The sequence below is a fragment of the Salvia splendens genome, chromosome 11, assembly GCF_004379255.2.
Source record: "Salvia splendens isolate huo1 chromosome 11, SspV2, whole genome shotgun sequence".
Taxonomy (NCBI): Eukaryota; Viridiplantae; Streptophyta; class Magnoliopsida; order Lamiales; family Lamiaceae; genus Salvia; species Salvia splendens.
The window spans coordinates 31020309-31042429 of record NC_056042.1 but is presented as its reverse complement, the minus strand read 5'-3'; the positions used below and the strand labels follow the sequence as shown (position 1 = coordinate 31042429).

At 41.4% G+C, this 22121-nt stretch overlaps 1 protein-coding gene across 1 annotated transcript; it reads right to left on the bottom strand.

Annotated features, from left to right (window-relative positions):
- Positions 1 to 12682: 12682 nt before the first annotated feature.
- LOC121755799 (putative late blight resistance protein homolog R1A-10) lies at positions 12683 to 16391 on the bottom strand. The gene is made up of 3 exons (XM_042151196.1): positions 15794 to 16391; positions 13035 to 15263; positions 12683 to 12868 (listed from the first exon to the last, which is right to left on the bottom strand). The coding sequence occupies exons 1-2, from the start codon at positions 16253 to 16255 to the stop codon at positions 13056 to 13058; spliced, it is 2670 nt and encodes an 889-aa protein (XP_042007130.1). The 5' UTR covers positions 16256 to 16391; the 3' UTR covers positions 12683 to 12868; positions 13035 to 13055.
- Between the last annotated feature and the right edge of the window lie 5730 nt (positions 16392 to 22121).

Genomic DNA, 22121 nt, shown 5'->3' with positions numbered 1-22121 from the left:
CCCCTATGTCGCAGGCACCCCCCTGTCGGGGGCTGCATCGGCGTCCCCCCTAGGCATCATCTGCATCCCAGGTGCCCACCCCGGCATCATCTGCACACCGGGCTGCATCCCCGGTACCCCCTGCCACGCCGGCGTACTCCCCCCAGGTGCCATCCCGGGCATCATCCCCTGCCACGGGTACATGTTATAGTACCCTGGCATCGGACCCCATCCACCTCCTACGGGTACCGGGGGAGTTTGAGACTCGCTCGTCACTGGAGTACCTTAGTTGGTGTTCTCCATTTCTCGATGTTGATCTTGTACAAAAATTAAGATAGAGAGAGTACTCGTTAAAACAAGTGGTGCGAATGAAAATGACGTGCAAAACGCGTATATATAGTGTTTCGAAAAAAAAAGCGTCTAGGCAATGCGCTAGGCGATCCGGACGCTGCAATAGCGCTGAGCGGATCGCCCAGCGCTATCGCCTAGCGCCACGAAATCGCCGAGCGCTTGGCGGTTTTTAATTCCGAAAATGGCTGGGCGGTTGCAATGGACCGCCTAGCGCCGGCGCTCGGCTAGGCGGTGCGCTAGGCGCTATTGCGGATGGTCTGACTCCAGATCTTAAATCCTTTTTGAGTAAAACTGAACTACGGTATAAAATAAGTACCCGAACTAAGAGTTTATTTCATTATTACTAGTTTTTGGGTTTTAAAAATATTTATATTAATTTCTGAATTAAGAATTTATTTTAAAATTGGTCCTTATATCTTATTTTAAAAATATTTATGTCTATTTTTAGAGCTAAGCATTTTCATTATTACACCATTTTTACTTTTCAGACCATTTTTACTTTCCAGACCTATCATTCAAATGATTTTGGTGGTACATGTATATATTTAAAATTGGTTTTTACGTAAAAATATAGTGAGGGCTCAAGTCCTCCTCCACTTCTTATGCATCTCCCTGTACCAAACTCAAACCTATTTTTGAATATATGTTAACACTAAAAGTAATTTTAGTTCAATCATTTACATCATATTTAAACTCAAAAGGATATTTCATATTCACCTACATTTTATACTTTTTCAATTACACCTACATATTTATTTAAATAACACATTAATCCCACAACATTATAGTATTAAATATACTTTATATTAAAAAAATACATTAACTTGAAAATTAATTTACACTTCACATGCTATGATAAAATTAAAAAATAAAGGGTATAGTACTATTTTGATTCTAAACATATGACTGATTTACGATTTTGGTCTAAAACATTCACTTTTTGAAAATTGACTCTTAAACATATGAAAACGTTATCAATTCGGTCCTTTTTTTGACGGTTCCGTCAATTCTAACGGTTAACCGTTAATGAGCAAAATTTTGACCAAATTAGTATTTAATTAAAATAAAATAAAAAATCTAAAATAAAATTTCTCTCATATCACTCTTCATCTCCTTCCTCTCTCGTCGGTGAGCACCCAATTCATCACTCCGTCGTTGTGGTACGAATTGGTATACATATAATAAGCGAAGGGGAGGATAAAGAAGGGAGACAGAGTGTGGTACATCGCCTTTGGCAGCGCGGATTCAAGTGCTGTAGAAATCATGGAATAAAATATGTCCAGTCAATGGATTTTGACCAAATAATAAATGTGATGAGACATCTAATTTTGTGAAATTAAATGATATAGCGTCGATCTACATTTTACGCAGATAAATGTAGTATATTCACTTTCTCAAATCCGATTTCCGGTGAATGAGAAATAGTGGATTAAAGTTGGGCATGATTAGCTCTTAATTAAAGCTTGGAGTTTGAGCTTAGGAAATAATTAACTAGTGTTAATTATCTCACATTGGAGAAGTGACATATCTTTTAATGTGCTTAAATTAAGTGAATTTATGTTACTTAATAATTATAGTGAACCAAGATAGGTGAAAGAGCCCACACGCTCGCGCCGCCGCCGGCCCGAGCCCGTGCCCGTGGTCGCGGGCCTCGGTCTCGGTCTCGATCTCAATCTTAGACTTGGATCTTGGCAATTGGTCTTTGGGTGGTCTTTGGGCTCGGGTCTGGACCCGTAGTAATCTTTTTAGACCACCACTGAGTCAGCAATCCAAGTGGCTTGACACATCGTCAAGCGTGGCACAGTCAAAGCCTACACGGCTGCCACGTGAGAAATCCACACGCGAAAGGCACACTCCTGCCACAAGCTTGTAACCGCTGACGGTTACAAATGAGCCATGATGAGCCTTCAAGGCTTGGTTGACCCTGCATGGTGGCTTAGCCTATAAATAGGCTAGTCATTCCACTGCATTAGATACAACATTCACAAGTATTTGCATCATAAGCTCTCTCCCTCTCTTTGCACTATTTTATCTCGAAAGTTTTGTCCTCCCCTCCATCCAGTTCGCTGGAGCTCTGTTGATTGCGGTGCTGCTTCACCAGAGACGTAGTCGTTTTATCTTTGGGGACGACACGCCAAACCGAGAGCACTACCGGGGCGTATCTCGTCTTGCGGAAAGAGGCCTCCTCGACTCGGCTAAACAACTGTTCACGGTTACTGTTTCGATTTCTCAATTGTAACTTCATTTCTGTTCAGTTTCCCCTCTTGTATTCCTTCTTTTGGGTTGTATTACGCCCGGCTGTATCTCTTGTAATCCCAGAAACCAACAATCGCACGAAGAGATAACTTGCCTTTGAAGGAATTTTGGACTATAAACTGAACTTAACACTTTCGAAACTTTTAACACCTTTGCTGGAGATGTCGACTGAATCCAACATCGCTGCTGCCGCCACCGCCACTGCCATTTCCTCCACCATGGCGACCACTGGACCTTTCAACGCGTCATCGATTCCATCGATGATGCCAACCCCCGGGTTCTATCCATCTTCATCAACAACCCCTTGAGAGTTTGTTAACCCCCTTGGACCCACTGGTGGATCCACCTCGAGTGGATCGGTTGGTTCCACTTTTAGGGGTTCATTCGGATCCTTTAATGGATCGAGTGCTGGGGCCTTCGGGTCTCACGCGGGTGCTAGTTCCTTCGGGGCCGGTACGACCATGGCGGGCTCTATGCCCAACATGAATGGTGGGAGCTCTATGCCCAACCACGTTGTTGGCTCCTTTGGGGGCAACGGAATTGGTTCCTTCCATGGACCAAGTTCGGCACCTTTGGCACCAAGAATGATGCCACCTGCCGAAAAGCCACCAAAGTTTGGAGGATCTGACTTCAAAAGGTGGTACCAAAAGATGTTGTTCTACTTGACAACATTGGGCGTCGCCAACTTCCTCGCAGAAAACGAGCCGCCCGCGCCAAGCGATCAATAGACCAGGCTCGAAGTCATGGCGGACTATGAAGCTTGGAGAAAAAGAGATTATCTTTGTAAAAATTTAATTCTAAGTGCTTTAGATGATAGTTTGTACAATGTATACTCCGTTGTAACCACATCAAAAGAGATGTGGGAAAGCCTAGAAAGAAAGTATAGCATAGATAATGTTGCAGGTACTGAACAAGTTGTAGCATCCAAATTTATGGACTACAAGATGGTCGACTCTCGACCCATCATGGAGCAAGTTCAAGAGCTCCAAATGATCATCCACGCACTAGTGGCTGAAGGGATGACCTTGCCCGACAAATTCTTAAGGTGCACGATCATCGACAAGCTTCCTCCTAGTTGGAAGGACTTCAAGAGCTATCTCAAACACAAGCGAAATAGATGACCCTTGAAGACTTGATCGTGAAATTGCGCATTGAGGCTGATGTACGCAAAAGTGACCAAAAGGTCAAGGGCTTTAGCCCACTTGAAGCCAAAGCCAATCTGTTGGAACGGGGCGGTCCCTCCAACAAACGCCCCCGCCCAAGTCAAAAGGATAAAGGGAAGGGAAAGCATCCTGCAAAGAAATTTGAAGGCGAATGCTTCAAGTGTGGCAAAACTGGCCACTTTGCCAAGGACTGCCGCAGCAAGAAGAAGAAGCCGGCGGCCCACGTCGTTGAGAAGGAGTTCAAAGACTGGGATGAAAACGACCTCATTGCTGTGGTCATTGAAGAAGTTAACCTTGTTGATAACAAGGGTGGCTGGTACATCGACACCGGCGCTACTGCTCATGTCTGCTCAGATAGGAGCAAGTTTGCCTCCTACACTGCGGTTGAAGGAAGGAAGATCAACATGGGGAATCAAGCATTGTCCGAAGTTCTCGGCATTGGCAACGTGATTCTCATGATGACGTCTGGCGTCACTATCACTTTGAAGGATGTACTGCATGTCCCGGACATCCGCAAGAACCTAGTGTCAGGATCAATACTAGTTAATAAGGGGTTTAAACTTGTATTTGAGTCTGATAGGTTTGCATTGTATAAGTTTGGAAAGTCACCCGGAAAAGGTTATGTAACCGATGGACTTTTCAAGCTTAGTGTGGCAACTCGCAGTGTTGCAAAGCCGTTGGCTAATAATAATAAAGCATCTACTTCCTCTTACTTGACTGAGTGTTTAAATTTGTGGCATTGTAGATTGGGACATGTAAATTCAAAAGCCATTAAAAGATTAGTGAATTTAGATTTGCTAAAGGCTAATGAAGTGGATACCCAAGATAAATGTGAAATTTGTCTTGAAGTAAAAATGACTAAGTTACCGTTTCACTCGGTTGAACGAAGCACAAACCCTTGAATTAATTCACACGGGCGTATGTGATTTAAAGATGGTGCAAACTAGAGGTGGTAAAAAGTACTTAATCACTTTCATAGATGATTGCACAAGGTATTGCAACATTTATCTTTTAGTAAAGATGAAACAATAGAAGCGTCCAAAAATTATAAGAACGAAGTTGAGAATCAACTTGGTTGTAAAATCAAAACAATTCGAAGCGATAGAGGAGACGAATATGTAAGCCCCGTTTGAAGAGTTATGCAACGCAAGTGGTATAATTCATCAAACAACTGCTCCATATTCACCACAATCTAATGGTGTTGCAGAACGCAAAATCAAACTCTAAAAGAGATGATGCATGCACTGCTTCTGACTTCAGGATTACCACATAACATGTGGGGGAAGCTGTTTTGACAGCCGACTATATCTTGGATAAAATCTCTCTCAAAGGAAAAGATGTTACTCCTTATGAGTTGTGGAAAGGAAGGAAGTCATCCTACAAATACCTCAAAGTGTGGGGGTGTTTGGCAAAGGTGATGGTTCCTTCTCCCAAAGAAGTTACAATCGGACCTAAAACGGTTGATTGCATCTTTATTGGATATGCACTTAATAGTAGTGCATATCGATTTGTTGTTCACAAGTCTGAATTATCGACTATTACAGTAGGAACAACAATTGAGTCAAGGAATGCTGTATTTCTCGAAAATACAAGGAAAAAGTCTTAACCAATTCTGAGACAAAAATTGAAGTAGAAGCCGCTAGTTCTAAATCAGCGGACGAGGAACCTGAATCGCGCAAGCGTGCAAGGCCTGATCCAAATGATACAGGACTAAGACGTGGTAGTAGTGTCAGAACACCAAAAACATTTGGTCCTGACTACATTGCTTTTATGTTAGATGAAGAACCAACATCTATAAAAGTAGCCTTCGATGGCCCAGATGGGCTACATTGGAGAGAAGCTGTTTAAAGCGAAATTGATTCAATTTTGCTAAACCACACTTGGGTGTTGGTAGATCTACCTGAAGGTGCGAAACCTCTAGGTTGCAAATGGGTACTTAAAAGGAAATTTAAGGCCGATGGAACAGTGGATAAGTATAAAGCCCGACTAGTAGTAAATGGTTTTAAACAAAAGGAAGGACATGACTTCTTCGATACCTATTCACCTGTAACAAGGATTACATCTATCCGAGTGCTTCTCGTTATTGCTGCATTGCACAATCTTGAGATTCATCAAATGAATGTAAAGACCGCGTTTCTAAATGGTGAACTAGAAGATGAAATTTATATGGAGCAACCCGAAGGGTTTGTAGTACCTGGATAAGAGAAAAAGGTATGCAAACTCGTAAAGTCTCTATATGGATTGAAACAAGCGTCATTGCAATGACACTTGAAGTTTGATAATGTGATGTTATCAAATGGATTTAAAATCAACGAGTGCGACAAATGTGTCTACATCAAGAGCACTAATAACGCTCATGTTATAGTGTGTTTATACGTTGATGATATGTTAATCTTGGGTGGTAACACTCAAGTAATTAACGATACAAAGACCATGTTAAAGAGAAACTTCGACATGAAAGACATGTGTCTAGCCGATGTAATTTTTGGAATGAAGATTCTAAGAACGTCTGATCGAATCATCTTAACACAATCACATTATGTTGAAACGATATTGAATAAATTCAAAGCCTATGATGGCGCACCGATTAAGACTCCAATTGAACTCGACGTTCACTTGAGCAAAAACAAAGGCGAGCCCGTTGCACAAGAAGAGTACGCACGAGTCATCGAATGCATTATGTACTTGACTAATTGCACTCGACCTGACATTGCTTGTGCCGTGAACAAGTTAAGTCGTTACACGAGCAATCCAAGCAAGGAGCATTGAAGAGCTCTTGTGAGGGTTTTGAGATATTTAAAACATACTCAAAATCATGGGCTACACTTCTCGAGATACCCCCGGTACTTGAAGGGTACTGTGATGCAAATTGGATATCCGACAATAGAGACTCACTTTCAACAAGTGGATACGTCTTTACTATTGGAGGTGGTGTTGTATCGTGGAAATCCACAAAACAGACATGTATAGCTCGATCAACAATGGAATCGGAGTTCATTGCCTTAGATAAGGCTGGTGAGGAATCCGAGTGGCTTAAGAACTTCCTTGAAGATATTCCATGTTGGTCTAAACCTGTCCACCAGTGCTGATCCACTGCGATAGCCAAGCGGCTATTGGAAGGGCAAACAATGACTTCTATAATGGTAAGTCTCAACATATACGTCGACGACATAACACCGTGAGACATTTGATCACAACATGGGTAATTACAATTGACTATGTAAAGTCAATTGATAATCTAGCGGATCCGCTAACCAAAGAGTTAAACCGTGATCAAATGAATAAGTTGCTAGAGGGAATGAGTTTGAAATCCACAAACTAAAGAATTATCAAAGTGGTAACCCAGCCATGATGACTGGAGATCCCAAGAACTTGGTTCAAAGGGACAACTAAGCTATGAGAGTTCATGAGAAACACTCAACTATATCTATTCCCTATAGAGCAATAGAGTGTTGGAAAGCTTGCCTAGTGGTGAGGCTAAGTCTATGACTTTTAATGATTCCTAAAGGATCTCGAGGAGATTGAGTTCTCAAGGAGACCGAGTAGGGCAAGATACTCGATTAGGAATCACCTCTCGAGGGTTGAGCTTGTGTCTGCATGCATATGCATTTGGCTATTTCCACTCATGTGGGGATTGTAGAAATCATGGAATAAAATATGTCCGGTCAATGAATTTTGACCAAATAATAAATGTGACGAGACATCTAATTTTATAAAATTAAATGATATAGCGTCGATCTACATTTTACGCTGATAAATGTAGTATATCCACTTTCTCAAATCCGATTTCCGGTGAGTGAGAAATAGTGGATTAAAGTTGGGCATGATTAGCTTTTAATTAAAACTTTGAGTTTGAGCTTAGGGAATAATTAACTAGTGTTAATTATATTACATTGGAGAAGTGTCACATCTTTTAATATGCTTAAATTAAGTGACTTTATGTTACTTAATAATTATAGTGGACCAAGATGGGTAAAAGAGCCCACACGCGCGCGCCGCCGCCTCGAGCCCGAGCCCGAGCCCGTGGTCGCGGTAGCGGGCCTCGTGCCCGGGCTCTGGCTCGATCTTGATCTTGGACTTGGATGTTGGCAATTGGTCTTTGGGTGGTCTTTGGGCTCGGGTCTGGACCCGTAGTAATCTTTTTAGACCACCGCTGAGTCAGCAATCCCAGTGGTTTGACACAACGTCAAGCGTGGCACAGTCAAAGCCTACGCGGCTGCCACGTGAGAAATCCACAAGCTCCACACGCGAAAGGCACACTCCTGCCACAAGCTTGTAACCGCCGACAGTTACAAATGAGCCTTCAAGGCTTGGTTGACCCTGCAAGGTGGCTTGGCCTATAAATAGGCTAGTCATTCCACTGCATTAGATACAACATTCACAAGCATTTGCATCATAGGCTCTCTCCCTCTCTCTGCATTGTTTTCTGTCGAAAGCTTTGCCCTCTCTTCCATCCAGTTCGCCGGAGCTCTGTTGATTGCGGTGCTGCTTCATCAGAGACGTAGCCATTTTATCTTTGGGGACGACACGTCAAACCGAGAGCACTACCGGGACGTATCTCGTCTTGCGGAAAGAAGCCTCCTCGACTCGGCTAAACAACTGTTCACGGTTACTGTTTCGATTTCTCAATTGTAATTTCATTTCAGTTCAATTTCCCCTCTTGTATTCATTCTTTTGGGTTGTATTACTCTTAGCTGTATCTCTTGTAATCCTAGAAACCAACAAGTGCAACAACGCCGTTTGGAAATGCACTGTAGCGTCAAGTCTCACATCCGCAGCTTCTCTAACCTCTCATTCATTTGGAGGAGGCGAGAGCAGCAGGTGGCGGCTGAGTCCGACGTTGTCCCAACGTCTAAAATTGAACGAAGAGAGCAGAGTAAGGAGTGGTTGGCGCAATACGAGCCGAAGGAAATTTGGGGACGGAGATGGTTTCATTGCACAGGGAGGACTCAACGGTGGCTCTGACCACAACGGTGTTCCTCGTTCGTTGACGACGCTGGAAGTAGCCCCGTCTGGAGGAGCCCCTCGATGGAGAGCTGCTAATCGGTCATGGAAGCAGCGGGTCACACACCGGCGAATCGTCACAGAGAGAGAGCGAGCAGGGAAACAAACGAGAAAGACAAGTGAGAGCCGAGACTGAAAGAGAGAAAGAGAGGAGGCGGAGCTGGAACAGCGTGAGGACGACAGCGAGATGCCGCCACACGCCGTCTACGACGGATGAAAAGAGTGGGCAGGCGGCCGCTGGAATTGAGACAGAAAAGAGAGTGAATTCATCGAGATTGAGGAGATAGAGAGTACCTGATCTCCTTAAACCCTTGCTACAGCTTGGATCTTTCTACTCCTCTATTAACCGGATTCAATCCTCACCCGAATCAAGAACTGGGGTTTCACAGCAGCCTCACATCATCCATGGAATCGTTGGGCTGCATCTACCAAGATATCCACCGGAAGCTGATGGAGCAGAGTGATGAATTGGGTACGGGGATTGAGATGTCGTTCAAGAAGAAATGTGAGAGATGAGGGAGAGTGATGAATTGGGTGCCCGCCAGCGAGAGAGGGGGAGAGGAAGAGAGATGTGACTGAAATTCAATTTTAGAATTTATTTTAAAATTTTTTATTTTATTTTAATTTATCAATCTGGTCAAAATTTCACTAATTAACGGTTGACCGTCAGTATTGACGGAACCGTAAAAAATGACTAAATCAACAACGTTTTCATATGTTTATGAGTCGATTTTCAAAAAAAAGGAATGTTTTAGACCAAAATTGTAAATCGGCGATATGTTTAAGACCAAAATACTATTATTCTCAAAAATAAATCAAAACATATTTAAAAATCTAAAACTCGAAATTTGTGTTTGGTCGCACAACTAATCAACTAGCGCAAATCCAGAGGCACATTTATTTCTTTTTGCATCATATCAAGTCAAATACTTCATTTGTTATTGTAATTTATTTTTCGTATTTTAATTCACAAAATTAAATAATAATTAACTGATTTGCAATATCTTATAAATTTTTGAAGTAACCCCATATTTGAGAGTTTCCTAATACCCGCTACCCGTTCCAAAACCCTTATGTGTATGTTAGCCGAGGAAATTGGACAAAAGGAAAGTAAATTGGCTATTTTCATTCATCATTTGGCTATATAAACTTAAGGTGGACATCTATATAATTCTTTATTGAAACTAAAGCCCAACATAAGAATATATTGTTAACCAAATCAAACACAAATAATTACCAATAACTCAAAACTCTACCTCATGGTTTTTAACCATTCACTAATTAACAATTAACACACGTTGACAATTAAGTTACTCCATAAAGCATAACCATAAATTAATTTCATAAAATTTAAAACTTAAACCTTAGCTATTCTAAAATCAACAAATACCAATCGGTATTACTTACGATCTCAAAGAGACATCAGATGACTAGGGACTAGTGGTATTCTTTTCTGAATATTGTTTTTCATTCAAGCCCACTTTTAGGGTGTTACAATTCTTCCCACCTTAAGAAATTTCGTCCTCGGAATTCTTATTTGAAACAGAGAGGTGCGGTTATACCTTTGCACCACATGCCCTGAAAGTGATGTTTATAACGCATTCTACACATGCTTCATTCAAATAGTTTATTGCATAATTTCATGTGCTTAGGCCATCCGCAATGGGGCGGACGATGGCACGCATCGTCCGCCCCATTGCGGGTGCGTGACATAGGCCGCGGACGATCGTCGCGCCCTACACTAAGGGCTCGGAGTATAGGGCAGACGATGCCCATCGTCCGCGCCATCGTCCGCCCCATTGTGGCCTACGCGGACGATAGGCCATCGTCCGCACCATCGTCCGGCCCACTGTGGGCTACGCGAACGATCGACGCGGACGATGGCACGCGGTTTCGTTTTTTTATAAATAGAGTTCATTTGTAATTTCATTTCACGATTTCAGTTTCGAAACTTATTACATTTACATAATTACTGCGAAATGGATTCAAGTCCCAATAGTCCTATGTTTAGCGGAGAGGCGCGTTGGCCGGGTACAGAACCCGGCCAATATCGTTCGTTCGACGCCGACACCCAGTACGATCCCGATTTCAGTACGGAATCGTACGGGTTGTCTGACATGGAGCCGTCTTCCGATCCCGATCCCGAACCCGCCGAGACCGCTTCCGCCCCAGCCAAAAAGAAGCGGAACCGGCAGCGGGCGCAGAAGTTGCCGCCTCCCGAAAATTGCGATGAGTACGCCCCTGGCCGTACGAACTACACCGACGATGAAACCCTCATTTTGGCCCGGTGTTGGGTAGATATATCGGAAGACCCGATTTTCGCGAACAACCAGAGGCAGGGCGCGCACTGGGAGCGCATCGCCGGCCTCTACAATGAGGCCAAACCGCCCGCGTACAAGCGCAAACGTGAGCAACTCCGCAAGCACTGGGATCAAGTGAAGAAGCAAGTGAACTTGTACGCGGCGGAGTTCGAGAAGTCCACGCGGGCACAGGGGAGCGGCGAGAGCTTGAGCGACGTGCGCGCTAAAGCGCTGTTGTCGTACTGGTCGATGTACGGCGACTTCAAGCACGAGGCCATCTGGGCGCTCTTGAGGGACAAGCAGAAGTTCCAAGGTGGAATTCTGCACACTGGTGCGCCGAAGAGGACGAAGACCACCGAAGCTGGTGATTACACGAGCAGTGGCAGCGGCAGCGGCAATCACCCGGTTGACCTCAACCGGACGTATGTGGATGAAGGGAGTTCCGGCACACCGGTGTCCTCCCGGCGTCCTCCCGGCGTCAAGGCTGCGAAGGCCAAGGGGAAGGCGGCCGCGACCTCATCCTCGACTGCTGCAAACCCATCTCCGTTCCCGGAAACGCTCCCGACCCAGACGGCCACCGCGTTTGAGTCGTTGGCAACAACGTCGATGGCGAGGACGTTATTGCAGACGCACAAGGCCCTCAAGAAGTGTACCGACCCCGACGAAGTTGAATATCTCTGAGCGTTAGTTGATGAGCTGCGTCGAAAGTTGGGAATTGCACCGACTTAGTTGTTTTTTTTGTAAGTTGAATGGTGTAACTTTTTTTTATTAATGCGTCGCCATTTGTTATTTTGACGTTTTTTATTTTCTCGTTACTTGTTATTTGAAAACATTTAAATTAATTAAACAAACAATAAAATGATGATGTGGCGCGCCATAGGGCACCCCAATGCAGGTGGGGGGAAGGAGGATAAAACTGATGACGTGGCGCGCCATAGGGCGCGCCTTAGGGCGCCCCACTGCTGATGCCCTTATTACACCAATCAGTTAGGCTATCACTTCATTTTGTTGTCATAGCTGGAATTTCGAGACTGCCACAACGTCGACGAGATGGACTTGACGTCTCTGTCCGCGAAACAATGTACTGGAATTAAGTAATAACCCTATTAGAATGAAGTAACAATGTACGCGAAATATGTTATAACATATTTGCCCTGTGTTGGAGTAAAATAGGTTTGTGATGAAGGTGGAAATTATTTACACATCAGTTCATCTCATCCATAAAAAACTTCTAAAAATCCTAATTTGGTCTTTAGTTCTATATCTTTGCAATAAGAAGTGGATTTGCATATAATTAACTCTTATATTTATATTACATTTTTTATAATCAAATATCGATGCTAAATAATTTTTTGTCCCGTCATTAAATATGCCCCTTTTATCATACACTTATTTTAAGAATTGTAAAGAGAAAAAGGTAGATGACACATGTTACATTAGTTATAATTGAAATTTAATCAAAATGTATCAATTGAAAATCACTAAAACTTGTGTCAAAACAAGTTGCAAGTTTAGAAGCGCGGGCACTTGCTCATTAAAAATTTAGTTTCAAATTTCCACCCATAGTCATCAGAGTTGGACGATGAGATTCTTAAATACATAGCTTTGCATATTCTTTCACGAAACAAGTGCAAATAAGCAGATCATATTTAATTAAATGAGAAACGATCACACAAACGATCATTATTAGTGGTGAAACCATATTGTTCAATCACCATAGGACAAGATCCAAATAGGCAAATCAATGTCACAAACACTCCAAAGTTTATAATTCTTCAAATAATGAAAAAAAGTGCGAGACAAACCTATTCCGGCCTGCAAAGATCAAGAGAATCCATATTAAAACGGACTAAAGTATGTTCTTTTTTATTGTAAACTTATCATGAAAAATAATAAAAATAAAAGACGAATTAGACTGAAAATAATCCTGCCTGAGAAAAATTATCTATCCTACAAATCATTTGAAAATTTTGCTACTTACCAAACAAGTTGTTGCTGTAGATCACATATTCTCACACACTGGACACTGCTCGAAAACGAACGGAACCGCAAACTTGCCTTGCAGTTTCCCTTCTTTTTCATTGCGAATTTCCCTGGCAGACACGACTGCAGATTTGCGAAGACGCTTAATAGCAAGCTTCTCTAGGTGTGTTCCCACGCAGTGTGGGATTTCAATGAGGCTTTCACAGCTCTCAAGCACAACAACTCTAAGGTCAGGGAAAGAATCAGGCGAGGCGTCCCAGAGAACCAAATCTGTGTTTGCAATGACCAAGAGTTGGAGATTCGGGAATTTATAATCAGATGCATTCCAAGACAATCCAACAAATGCATTGTCTTTCAACTTGAGGACCTCCAGTTTTCTTATCATTGCCAAGGTGGCCATGTGTTGCCAATCTAGGGAGGTTTTCATTAACGTCAGTCTCTTGAGATTTGGCGGGAAACAATTCAACTGAGGAAGATGCAAAGCATCATCAGATGTTGCCTCGAAAGTTACATTGTTCACCAGCTTCAACTTTTCAAGATGACTAAGTTCTTTTAGGAAGTTTTTCCCAAACAAGTTGGCTAGATTCCCAGAAATCCCCAAGGTTTTGAGATTTTTGGCCCTTTTGTAGACGGCTTCTGTGCAAGATTCAGGCGACAATCTCTCCAGAGTTTGAAGGTTTTGCCCTGTTTCACCATCCCAATTACTCTCGAGTTTGATAGATGCCTTTGTCTTGACGTGCCTCAGCCAAATCATCTTCCACATATTTGCTTCCATTGTGATGACACGCGACTTGGTCTCAACTACAAGAACTTGCAGGTTCCATAGCTGTGAGATTGTCTTCGGAAGTTTTTCGAGGTTATCAACATGCAAAGTGAGGTACCTCAGATGAATGAGTTTCTGTACTTTCCCAGGAAACTCAGGAAATTTGACTGACTTCGACTCTAGAATTCTTAGCTTAGGGAAGCTGTCAGGTATAACTGTTAGATGTCTTCTTTCTAACTCCACAGATTGATCGTAGAAACACAGAAGCGAACGGATGTGTGGACCTTTCGGGTTTTCAGACAGGAACTTGGAGAGATCAGACTGGAAACAAAGACGATGTAATTGTTCTACATCAGAAACCGGCCGTTCAAGTTGACCTGTTTGCTTGTTGAGTTTGATCTGCTGAAATAAGTTCTGGTCTTTGGATTTGCTTATGCAGAATGCACGTATCATATCATGAACACGGCATGTTTTAACTTTGCCCACGTGATTTGTTTTGTCAACCTTCAATAAATTCCTGCATATTAGATCATCCACATTCTCTTCCGCGATTTGCTCCAAGCTTTTTCCATCCTTGGGAAGTATGAATCCTTCTGCGATCCATAGCCCCGACAACAATCTAACCGGAATCTCATAATCTTCAGGAAACACACCTATATAAACAAAACAGTCTCTCAGGTCATTCGACAACCTCTCGTAACTCAAAGCCACAACACCTGTTATCCGCTGCTCATTCTCCAAAAAGTTGCTCAAGTTATCCGCCATTGTTTTCCATCTCTCTCTCGTCACTGCTGTTGATTTGGAGGACGCGAGTTGGTCGACCATAACACCTCCGATGACAATTATTGTCAGTGGCACTCCATCACACTTGTTGGCTAAATGCCGGCCGAAGCCCCTCAAATCGCTGGGGCAGTCTTCCTCATTTTGATATACCTCCAACTGAAGCAGCTTCCAGCTTTCATCCTCATCAAGAAACTTGAGCTTGTGCGGTTTAACAGTAGCAGAACGAAAGCCCACTTTCTCTTCTCGACTGGTGATGATGACTTTGCCCTTCCCGTTTTTAGGCGGCAAAATTCCATTGATCTCTTCCCACGCTTCGACGTTCCAGACATCATCAAGGACTAGGAGGAACTTTTCTTTCTCCAGACAAGATCGAACTGTTTGAACTAGATCATCGTACTCCATTTTAGATGTGTCTGTACTGGGGGCGAATGATTTGAGGATGTGGAGGAACACATCCCTGCTGTTGAACTTCTGAGAGATGTAAACCCAAATGCGAATTGGGAAATTGAAGAATACTTTTTCGTTCTGATAAACCTTCCACGCCAACGTTGTCTTTCCCTGACCAGGTATGCCGATGATTGGGATCACTTCAAGGCTTATCTTTTCCTCCATCAGATACTCAATTATGGTTGCCTCCTCCCCATCAAAACCTACTACTTCGTGTTCCCTGATCGGCTTATCCTGTTTTGCCAAAATGTAACAATATTTTCACTTCTTCAATACCTTTACATGGAAAATTATCATTACTTGAAAGCAGGGGCAGAGTAAGGAATTTATATCTATAAAGGCATTTTATGCATCTTTCTTAATAGTGTTTAATCAGTAAACACAAAGTTTTTGTGCTAGATCCAACCCTGCAAGAAAATATGCACTATATCTCTATAAGCATTGAACTTTGAACAAGTTTCCTAGAAGAAAAATGAATGATTTTGAACTAACTTATTACACCAACCAAAGTCTACTGTTGGAGTAAATTCATACGATTTTTTCAAAATAGGTAAATAATACTAGTAGTATTCATATCCAAAACAATTAAATGATGGAGTAGTACATTTCTCAAGAAACTAAAACCTATAGAGTATACTTTATACGTGTCTTGCAAAATATTCAAAATCACTAAAAAATAAAGGTAATCACACAAACAATCCATAAACATAATAATGATGAAAATTAGTAGAGATCGAGGGTGAAATGGGTTGAGAAGATGTTACCCTCTTCAATTTAGTGCGTTGATCTTGGAGGGGTGAGGATCGATCGGCAGTCTGCATCTTAGCAAACTGGAGCTTGGCATCGTCAAGCAAGGGCTTGACTTTATTAAGTCTAAGCGAAATGACCTCTTGGGCGAGGTTGAAACTAGTTGAGCTCGTAGGCTTTAACCTGGCCAACATTTTTTTGGACCTGGTTCTGGCTTTGGCTTCGGTGGCTTTAGTCAAGCAAGTATCGATTGTGTCTTCGATCTCGTACACCACGTTTCGTATCTGCCTCTCCAATTCCTTGAAGAGGCCATCCTCCTTGGAGTACTTCTTGGCTTCTTCGTTGAGGAAGCCCTTGAGTTGTTTTAGTTCGTTGTTGAGCTGCTTGAACTCATTTTCTGCTCCGGATATCACATCCTTGTACTCCTTCACCACTTCCAACGCGTGCTCCAGCAAGAAAGACACCGCAGCCTCCGCCATGGAAACAGAGAGAGAGAGAGAGACTTTTTTGCCTTGGATGTGTAAGAGAGAGATGTGTGTTATTGGAAGGGAAATAATCTCGGATCGGAAATCCTGTAGTTGTAAAAGGGCCTGTTCAGTTTATTAGATATGCCAAGAAATAGGCTCATTTATGAGGTTAATCCAATGTTCACTTCCATTCACTCAATTGTGTGTTGCCCTAGAGATGGCTTGGGCCCGCACTATTCAGTACAGAAACAGCGAAAAAAAAATCTTGGTGAAGAGGTGGTTTTTGAATCTGTCTGGGCCCACCCACCAATCCAGAAATGTAATGAAGATTACAGTTTTGCTCCCGAATTTTTCAAATTCCCCCTCTTTTTAATTTGCTTCTGTATTTTTTAGGCGAGGTTAATTTGATCAGTTTGTAATATGTATGTGTTAAATAAATTATTCAATTCACTAAATCTGGAGTTATTTCCTGGTAAGTGAACCCCATATAATATTCTTCATATGGTTGGCCATGATGCCTCATTTCTAGTGTTGGTACAAATCTGAATATTGGCTAAAAGGGAAACTGAACAGGCCAGAAGGCATTTCATAAGCTTGAGATTATTTGTCATAAGTTTGTTACTGCATACGTAAAATGTGAGAGAATTAAAACTTTGGACCACATAATATTTAGTGGAAAATTTTGTATTAAAATTAAAAAGATTACTCTTTTCGTTCCAATTAATTGACATTGATTGACTCGATACGTGTTTTAAGAAATATAAGGAAAAGTGAATATAAAAAAGTTAGTGTAAGGTGAGGCATACTTTTATATACTCTATCTGTCCCCCATTAATTGTCCACTTTTGTTATTTTCGTATGTCCCCCATTAATTTTCAACTTTCACTTTTATCATAAATGGTATGTAAGCCATATATTCCACTAATTCATTTCACTCATACTTTATTATAAAACTAATATATAAAAGTGAGACTCATATTCCACTAACTTTTCAATTCACTTTCTTTTATATTTCTTAAAACCCGTGTTAGAACTAAAGTGGACAATTATTAGGGGACGGAGTGGATTGAGTTAGTGGAATATGAGCTTCATTACCAAAAGTAATACTCCCTTCGTCCTATAATAGGAGTCACTCTTATTATGGATTCGGATTTTAAGAAATTTAAAGAATAGTGAGTTGAAAAAATTAGTGGAATATAACATGTTTGCTGGAAAAGCAGAAAAATGCAATATTTATGAATTGACTTGGAAACCGGATCATTGACTTGAAAACCGGATCATTAACTTGAAAAGTCGTTGTATATAATTGGGCCTTTTTTTTTTGGAGTCATTTTTTTTTCGAGTATGGTAAATTTTTATATTTGGAGACAATTTCTGTGGTTTGAGCCATTTTCTTATGCATATCTTGGTTGAATTTCACAATGCTAATTTTATTCTATGAATTTGATTTAACTTAGGGTAAATAAGAAGTACCACTTTCTTTGCTGTTTCATAATTATAAGGTCATGTTTAATAGCATTGGTCATATATAGTTAAATTGTAGTATAAAAATTAATTATACAATTACATACTATTGGTTGGCCTGCTGTACAATAGTAGATAAGATACAAAATGACTTTTGTGCCCGTATTACCATTTCACTTGCATTTGTCTTATCCGATAATGAATAATCCATTTAACTATTGAGTAATAACTTAATTGATAGTTAATATAGTTACGGAAACAACTAGCCAAATTAATTACTCCAATTTAAGTAAATTATCATAAAATTGTCGGATTAATTAATTTGAAACTTGATATTCTAATTAATTACTCCATTATGTATTACTAATTTGTAATTTGTAATTAAGAGGTTCGAGATTCAATACTTAGCTATTTCATTAATTAATTAATTAAGAACGAATCTCCGGCCTCAATCGTTAATTAATTAAGAATGTGTTTTTGACTTCGAAAACAACCCCATGAATCCACACCTCTTCCTCCGGCGTCCATGAATGAAGAATCAAAACCCAGAACTGATGAAACAAAAAATCGAAAACAAATCCAAATCTAAACCCTAAAGCTCATTGCAGCAAAATTTCTTCATTACTTGAATATAAATAAATAAACATTCATATACGAAAAAACCGATTGAAGTTTGTTTATTTAGGGGGAATTATAAACTTACCAAACTAACCATCTCATGTTGATAAATAAGCTTAAATTCTTATAATTAGTAGCAATAACATTAATGAAAATCAAATCAAATCAAATCAAATCAAATCAAATCGGATTCTTTAATCTTCAGACCAGTTGACTTGAGTTGCATATGACAACGGAATTATATACATAACATAGGGAGAAAATGTGTATGTAGTGTAAGCTTGATGTACCTTGTTTCGCACATTGAAGAGGCAAAACTTGTTAGGTATGATATTTAAGTAATCTGCAATATTTAATAATATCAATATCGTACTGTAATATTAGTATAGTCCTCAACTTTGGGCTTGTCATTTTGCGTTGGCCTTGTCTCCAGTCCCCACCACAAACCTACCCCTATATCTCCCTCCCCTTCTTCGCTCCTTTCTCTTCCTATCTCACCACTATTAGAACATCCACAATGGCTTTCGCCCAGCAATAGCTCAGCCATAGCCTAGCCATAAACTCTCCTCATGCTACATCATCAGCACTAAAAATCCTCCTGCCACATCATCAGGACAAGCAAATAGCCCAGCAATAGCCTAGCCATATCACTCCTAATTATATAAAACAAATAATTGACAATCACACAAAATACGGAATTAAATTTACGACACAGATATGCGAAAATTCAATAATATTATTTAAATTAAAAAAATATATTAAAAAAATATATTAAAAAAATACATTAAAAAAATACATTAATTTAAAAAAAATTACATTATTTAAAAAAAATTACATCGTTAAAACAAGTGGTGCGAATGAAAATGACGTGCAAAGCGCGTATATATAGTGTTTCGAAATTTAAAAAAAAAAAATTCGCTCGCCGGTCCGGAGCCTGCAATGGCGGCGAATGGACCGGTGAGCGCATCGCCCAGCGCTCGCGAATCGGCGTGCGCTCCCCGATTTTTTCGCCGAAATGACGCTCGCCGGTTACAATGGTTCGGCGAGCGAACCGGCGAGCGCCGGAGATCGGCTAGCCGGTCTGCTCGCCGCCATTGTGGATGCTCTTAAAGATTAATAAACTTGACCAACAATCACATTCTCATACACGCACATCGAAAATAATCAACTTTACTACTGCCTACTTCCGAGTTTGTAAAATTTATTTTGATTAGCAATTTAGTTCATAACATATTTTCTCATTAGAGCATCTCCAATGGCGGACGTCCGGTCGGACGTCCACGACGGGCGACCGGGACATCCGCCATTGTGGCGTCGAAGGTCGGATACGGACGTCCTGTGAGGACGTCGGGTGTCCTCGGACGTGCGGGCGACGGGCGGGCGGACGTCCGTCATTGTGGAGTGGGTCGGACGTCCGGTAATTAATTTTTTTAACTCTATATATACGGCTCGTTGAACTTCATTTCATTCGCACCACTTGTGTTAACAAGTTTCTCTCTTCTTTTACTACAAATTTCATTTCTACTTAATGGACTATGTATTTTTCTTTTTTTGAATGACTATGTATTTTGTTTTTTTCTAACTATGTTTTTTTTATGTTTTATGACTATGTATTTTTGCCCGTATTTTACTTTCTCGTATTCCGTGTCAAAATTATAATTCCGTTTTTACGTAATTACATTATTGTGATTTTTTTTATTGCGGGAAGTCCTAGTGGGAAGGGCGATGGGAAGGGCGGATTGTGCAGGGGATGTCCTAGTGACGTGGCAGTGGGATGGGAAGTCCTAGTGACGTGGCAGGAGGTGTTTTTGGGATGTCCTAGTGGATGTCCGAGTGGAACATGCGCCCACTGGAGATGCTCTTAGTCAAAATATCAAGTTACATTGGATACGTGTGTTAAGTTTTAACTCAAAAAGGTAAGAAATACTAGTATATGAAAACATACTGAGTTTAATTGTAAATCATACCCCGTTTTCAAGACCAAAGAACAAAATCGGTGAATTTATCAAGATGGGACAAAGAAATGAAGGTAAGAGCATCCACAATGGTCTATGACCTCTCATAGCCCTTACATAGCATTCTCACTGCCACATCATCCAGCACTAAAATCATCCTGCCACATCATCTGGACATGCAACTGGACATCAAATAGCCCTCACATAGCCTATCCACATCACTAATAATAATTATATAAATTTAATTTACAATTGTAGCAACATACGGAATTTAATTTACTAGATAAATACAGGAAAATTGAATAATACTATTAAAATTTCAAAAAGTACAATAATTTAAAAAAAACACATTTAAAAAATTACATAAATTTAAATAAAAACTAATGCCTTCCAATCCTCCGCGCCCACAACTCTTCAATTAAATCCTTTTGGAGTCGAATATGAGCCTCCGTCTGATGCATGTCGGCATGTGCTTGGAGGAGGGCTTCTTCATCGTGAGGTACCCCACCTCGTACGTTGGCGGCGGCGACGCCGTGGCTTGGACCGGCTTCATCATCGTCATTGGCCCAATCAGTCAGTTGTACACCTTCATCTTCGACAATCATGTTGTGCATGATAATACAGGCGTACATTATATCAGCAATGCAGTCGACATGCCCCAAACGCGTTGGTCCCTTAACTGCAGCCCATCGCGCCTGAAGCACACCAAATGCGCACTCCACGTCCTTTCGCGCCGACTCCTGCCGCATCGCAAAGTAGGCCTTCTTCGCATCTGATGCGCACCGGATCGTCTTCACAAAGACGGGCCACCTAGGGTATATCCCATCCGCCAAGTAGTAGCCCATATCATGCTGGTTGTCGTCGGCGACAAAACTGATGGCCGAACCGACGCCCTGGCACTCTGCTCGTTGAAAAGGGGCGACGAGTTGAGGACGTTTAGGTCGTTGTTCGAACCGGCTATCCCAAAATACGCAAGCCAAATCCACAGCCGGTAATCAGCTACGGCCTCGAGGATCATCGTGGGATTCTTTCCCTTGTAGCCGGTCGTGTAGAATCCCTTCCAGGCAGCGGGACAGTCCTTCCACTCCCAATGCATACAATCTATGCTGCCTAACATAGACTTGCCCACGGTTCGAAAACCGGCGGTTCCGGTTCGGAACCGCCGGTTCCGGTTTTGGCGGAAGCGGAACCGGAACCGGACCGTGAGGCTATTTCACGGTTCCGAATCCGGTTCGAAAACCGGGCGGTTCCGGTTCCGGTTCGGAACCGCCGATTTTCCGGCGGTTTTGGCGGTTCCGGTTTTTGAACCGGCGGTTTCGCCGGTTCAATTATTATTATTATTTTTTTTAATTTGAAATTTGGCTTTATACAACAAATCGGAACAAGACAATGCATAATTCAAGCACAAATAAGACGAATAAGGAGAAAATGAAATAAATTTTATTGATTTTGAGTTGTAACGGACAACGATACATTACAATTTACAATACATAAGTATACAATACAACAACATACAACAATGTAATATAATTTACAAGTGTCGTCGGCTCGTCGCCTCGTCGGACTCGGAAGGTAAATTAAAAAAAAATGAAATGGGGGGGAAAAAGGAAAAATTGAAAAGGGCTTGAGATCAACTTAAACTTTCAAAGTTAAACTTTTCAAATTTAAATTGAGTTGCCTACGTATCCACAATTTTATTGAGGAATCAAAGCCCACGTAGTTCTCTTACCTTGGGATCAACCGTTTTTTCTTGCAAAATGTTGCCCATTTTCTAAGCAAACACATATCAGCACGCTATATACACTGATACACATTGCTGCATTTCTAATAGGGGCAATTTG

Coding starts and splice junctions, on each gene's coding strand:
- LOC121755799 (XM_042151196.1), bottom strand. CDS start 16,255: ATGGCGGAGGCTGCGGTGTCTTTCTTGCTGGAGCACGCGTTGGAAGTG. Junction 15,264..15,793: donor AACGCACTAAATTGAAGAGG/GTAACATCTTCT, acceptor TTGGCAAAACAG/GATAAGCCGATCAGGGAACA.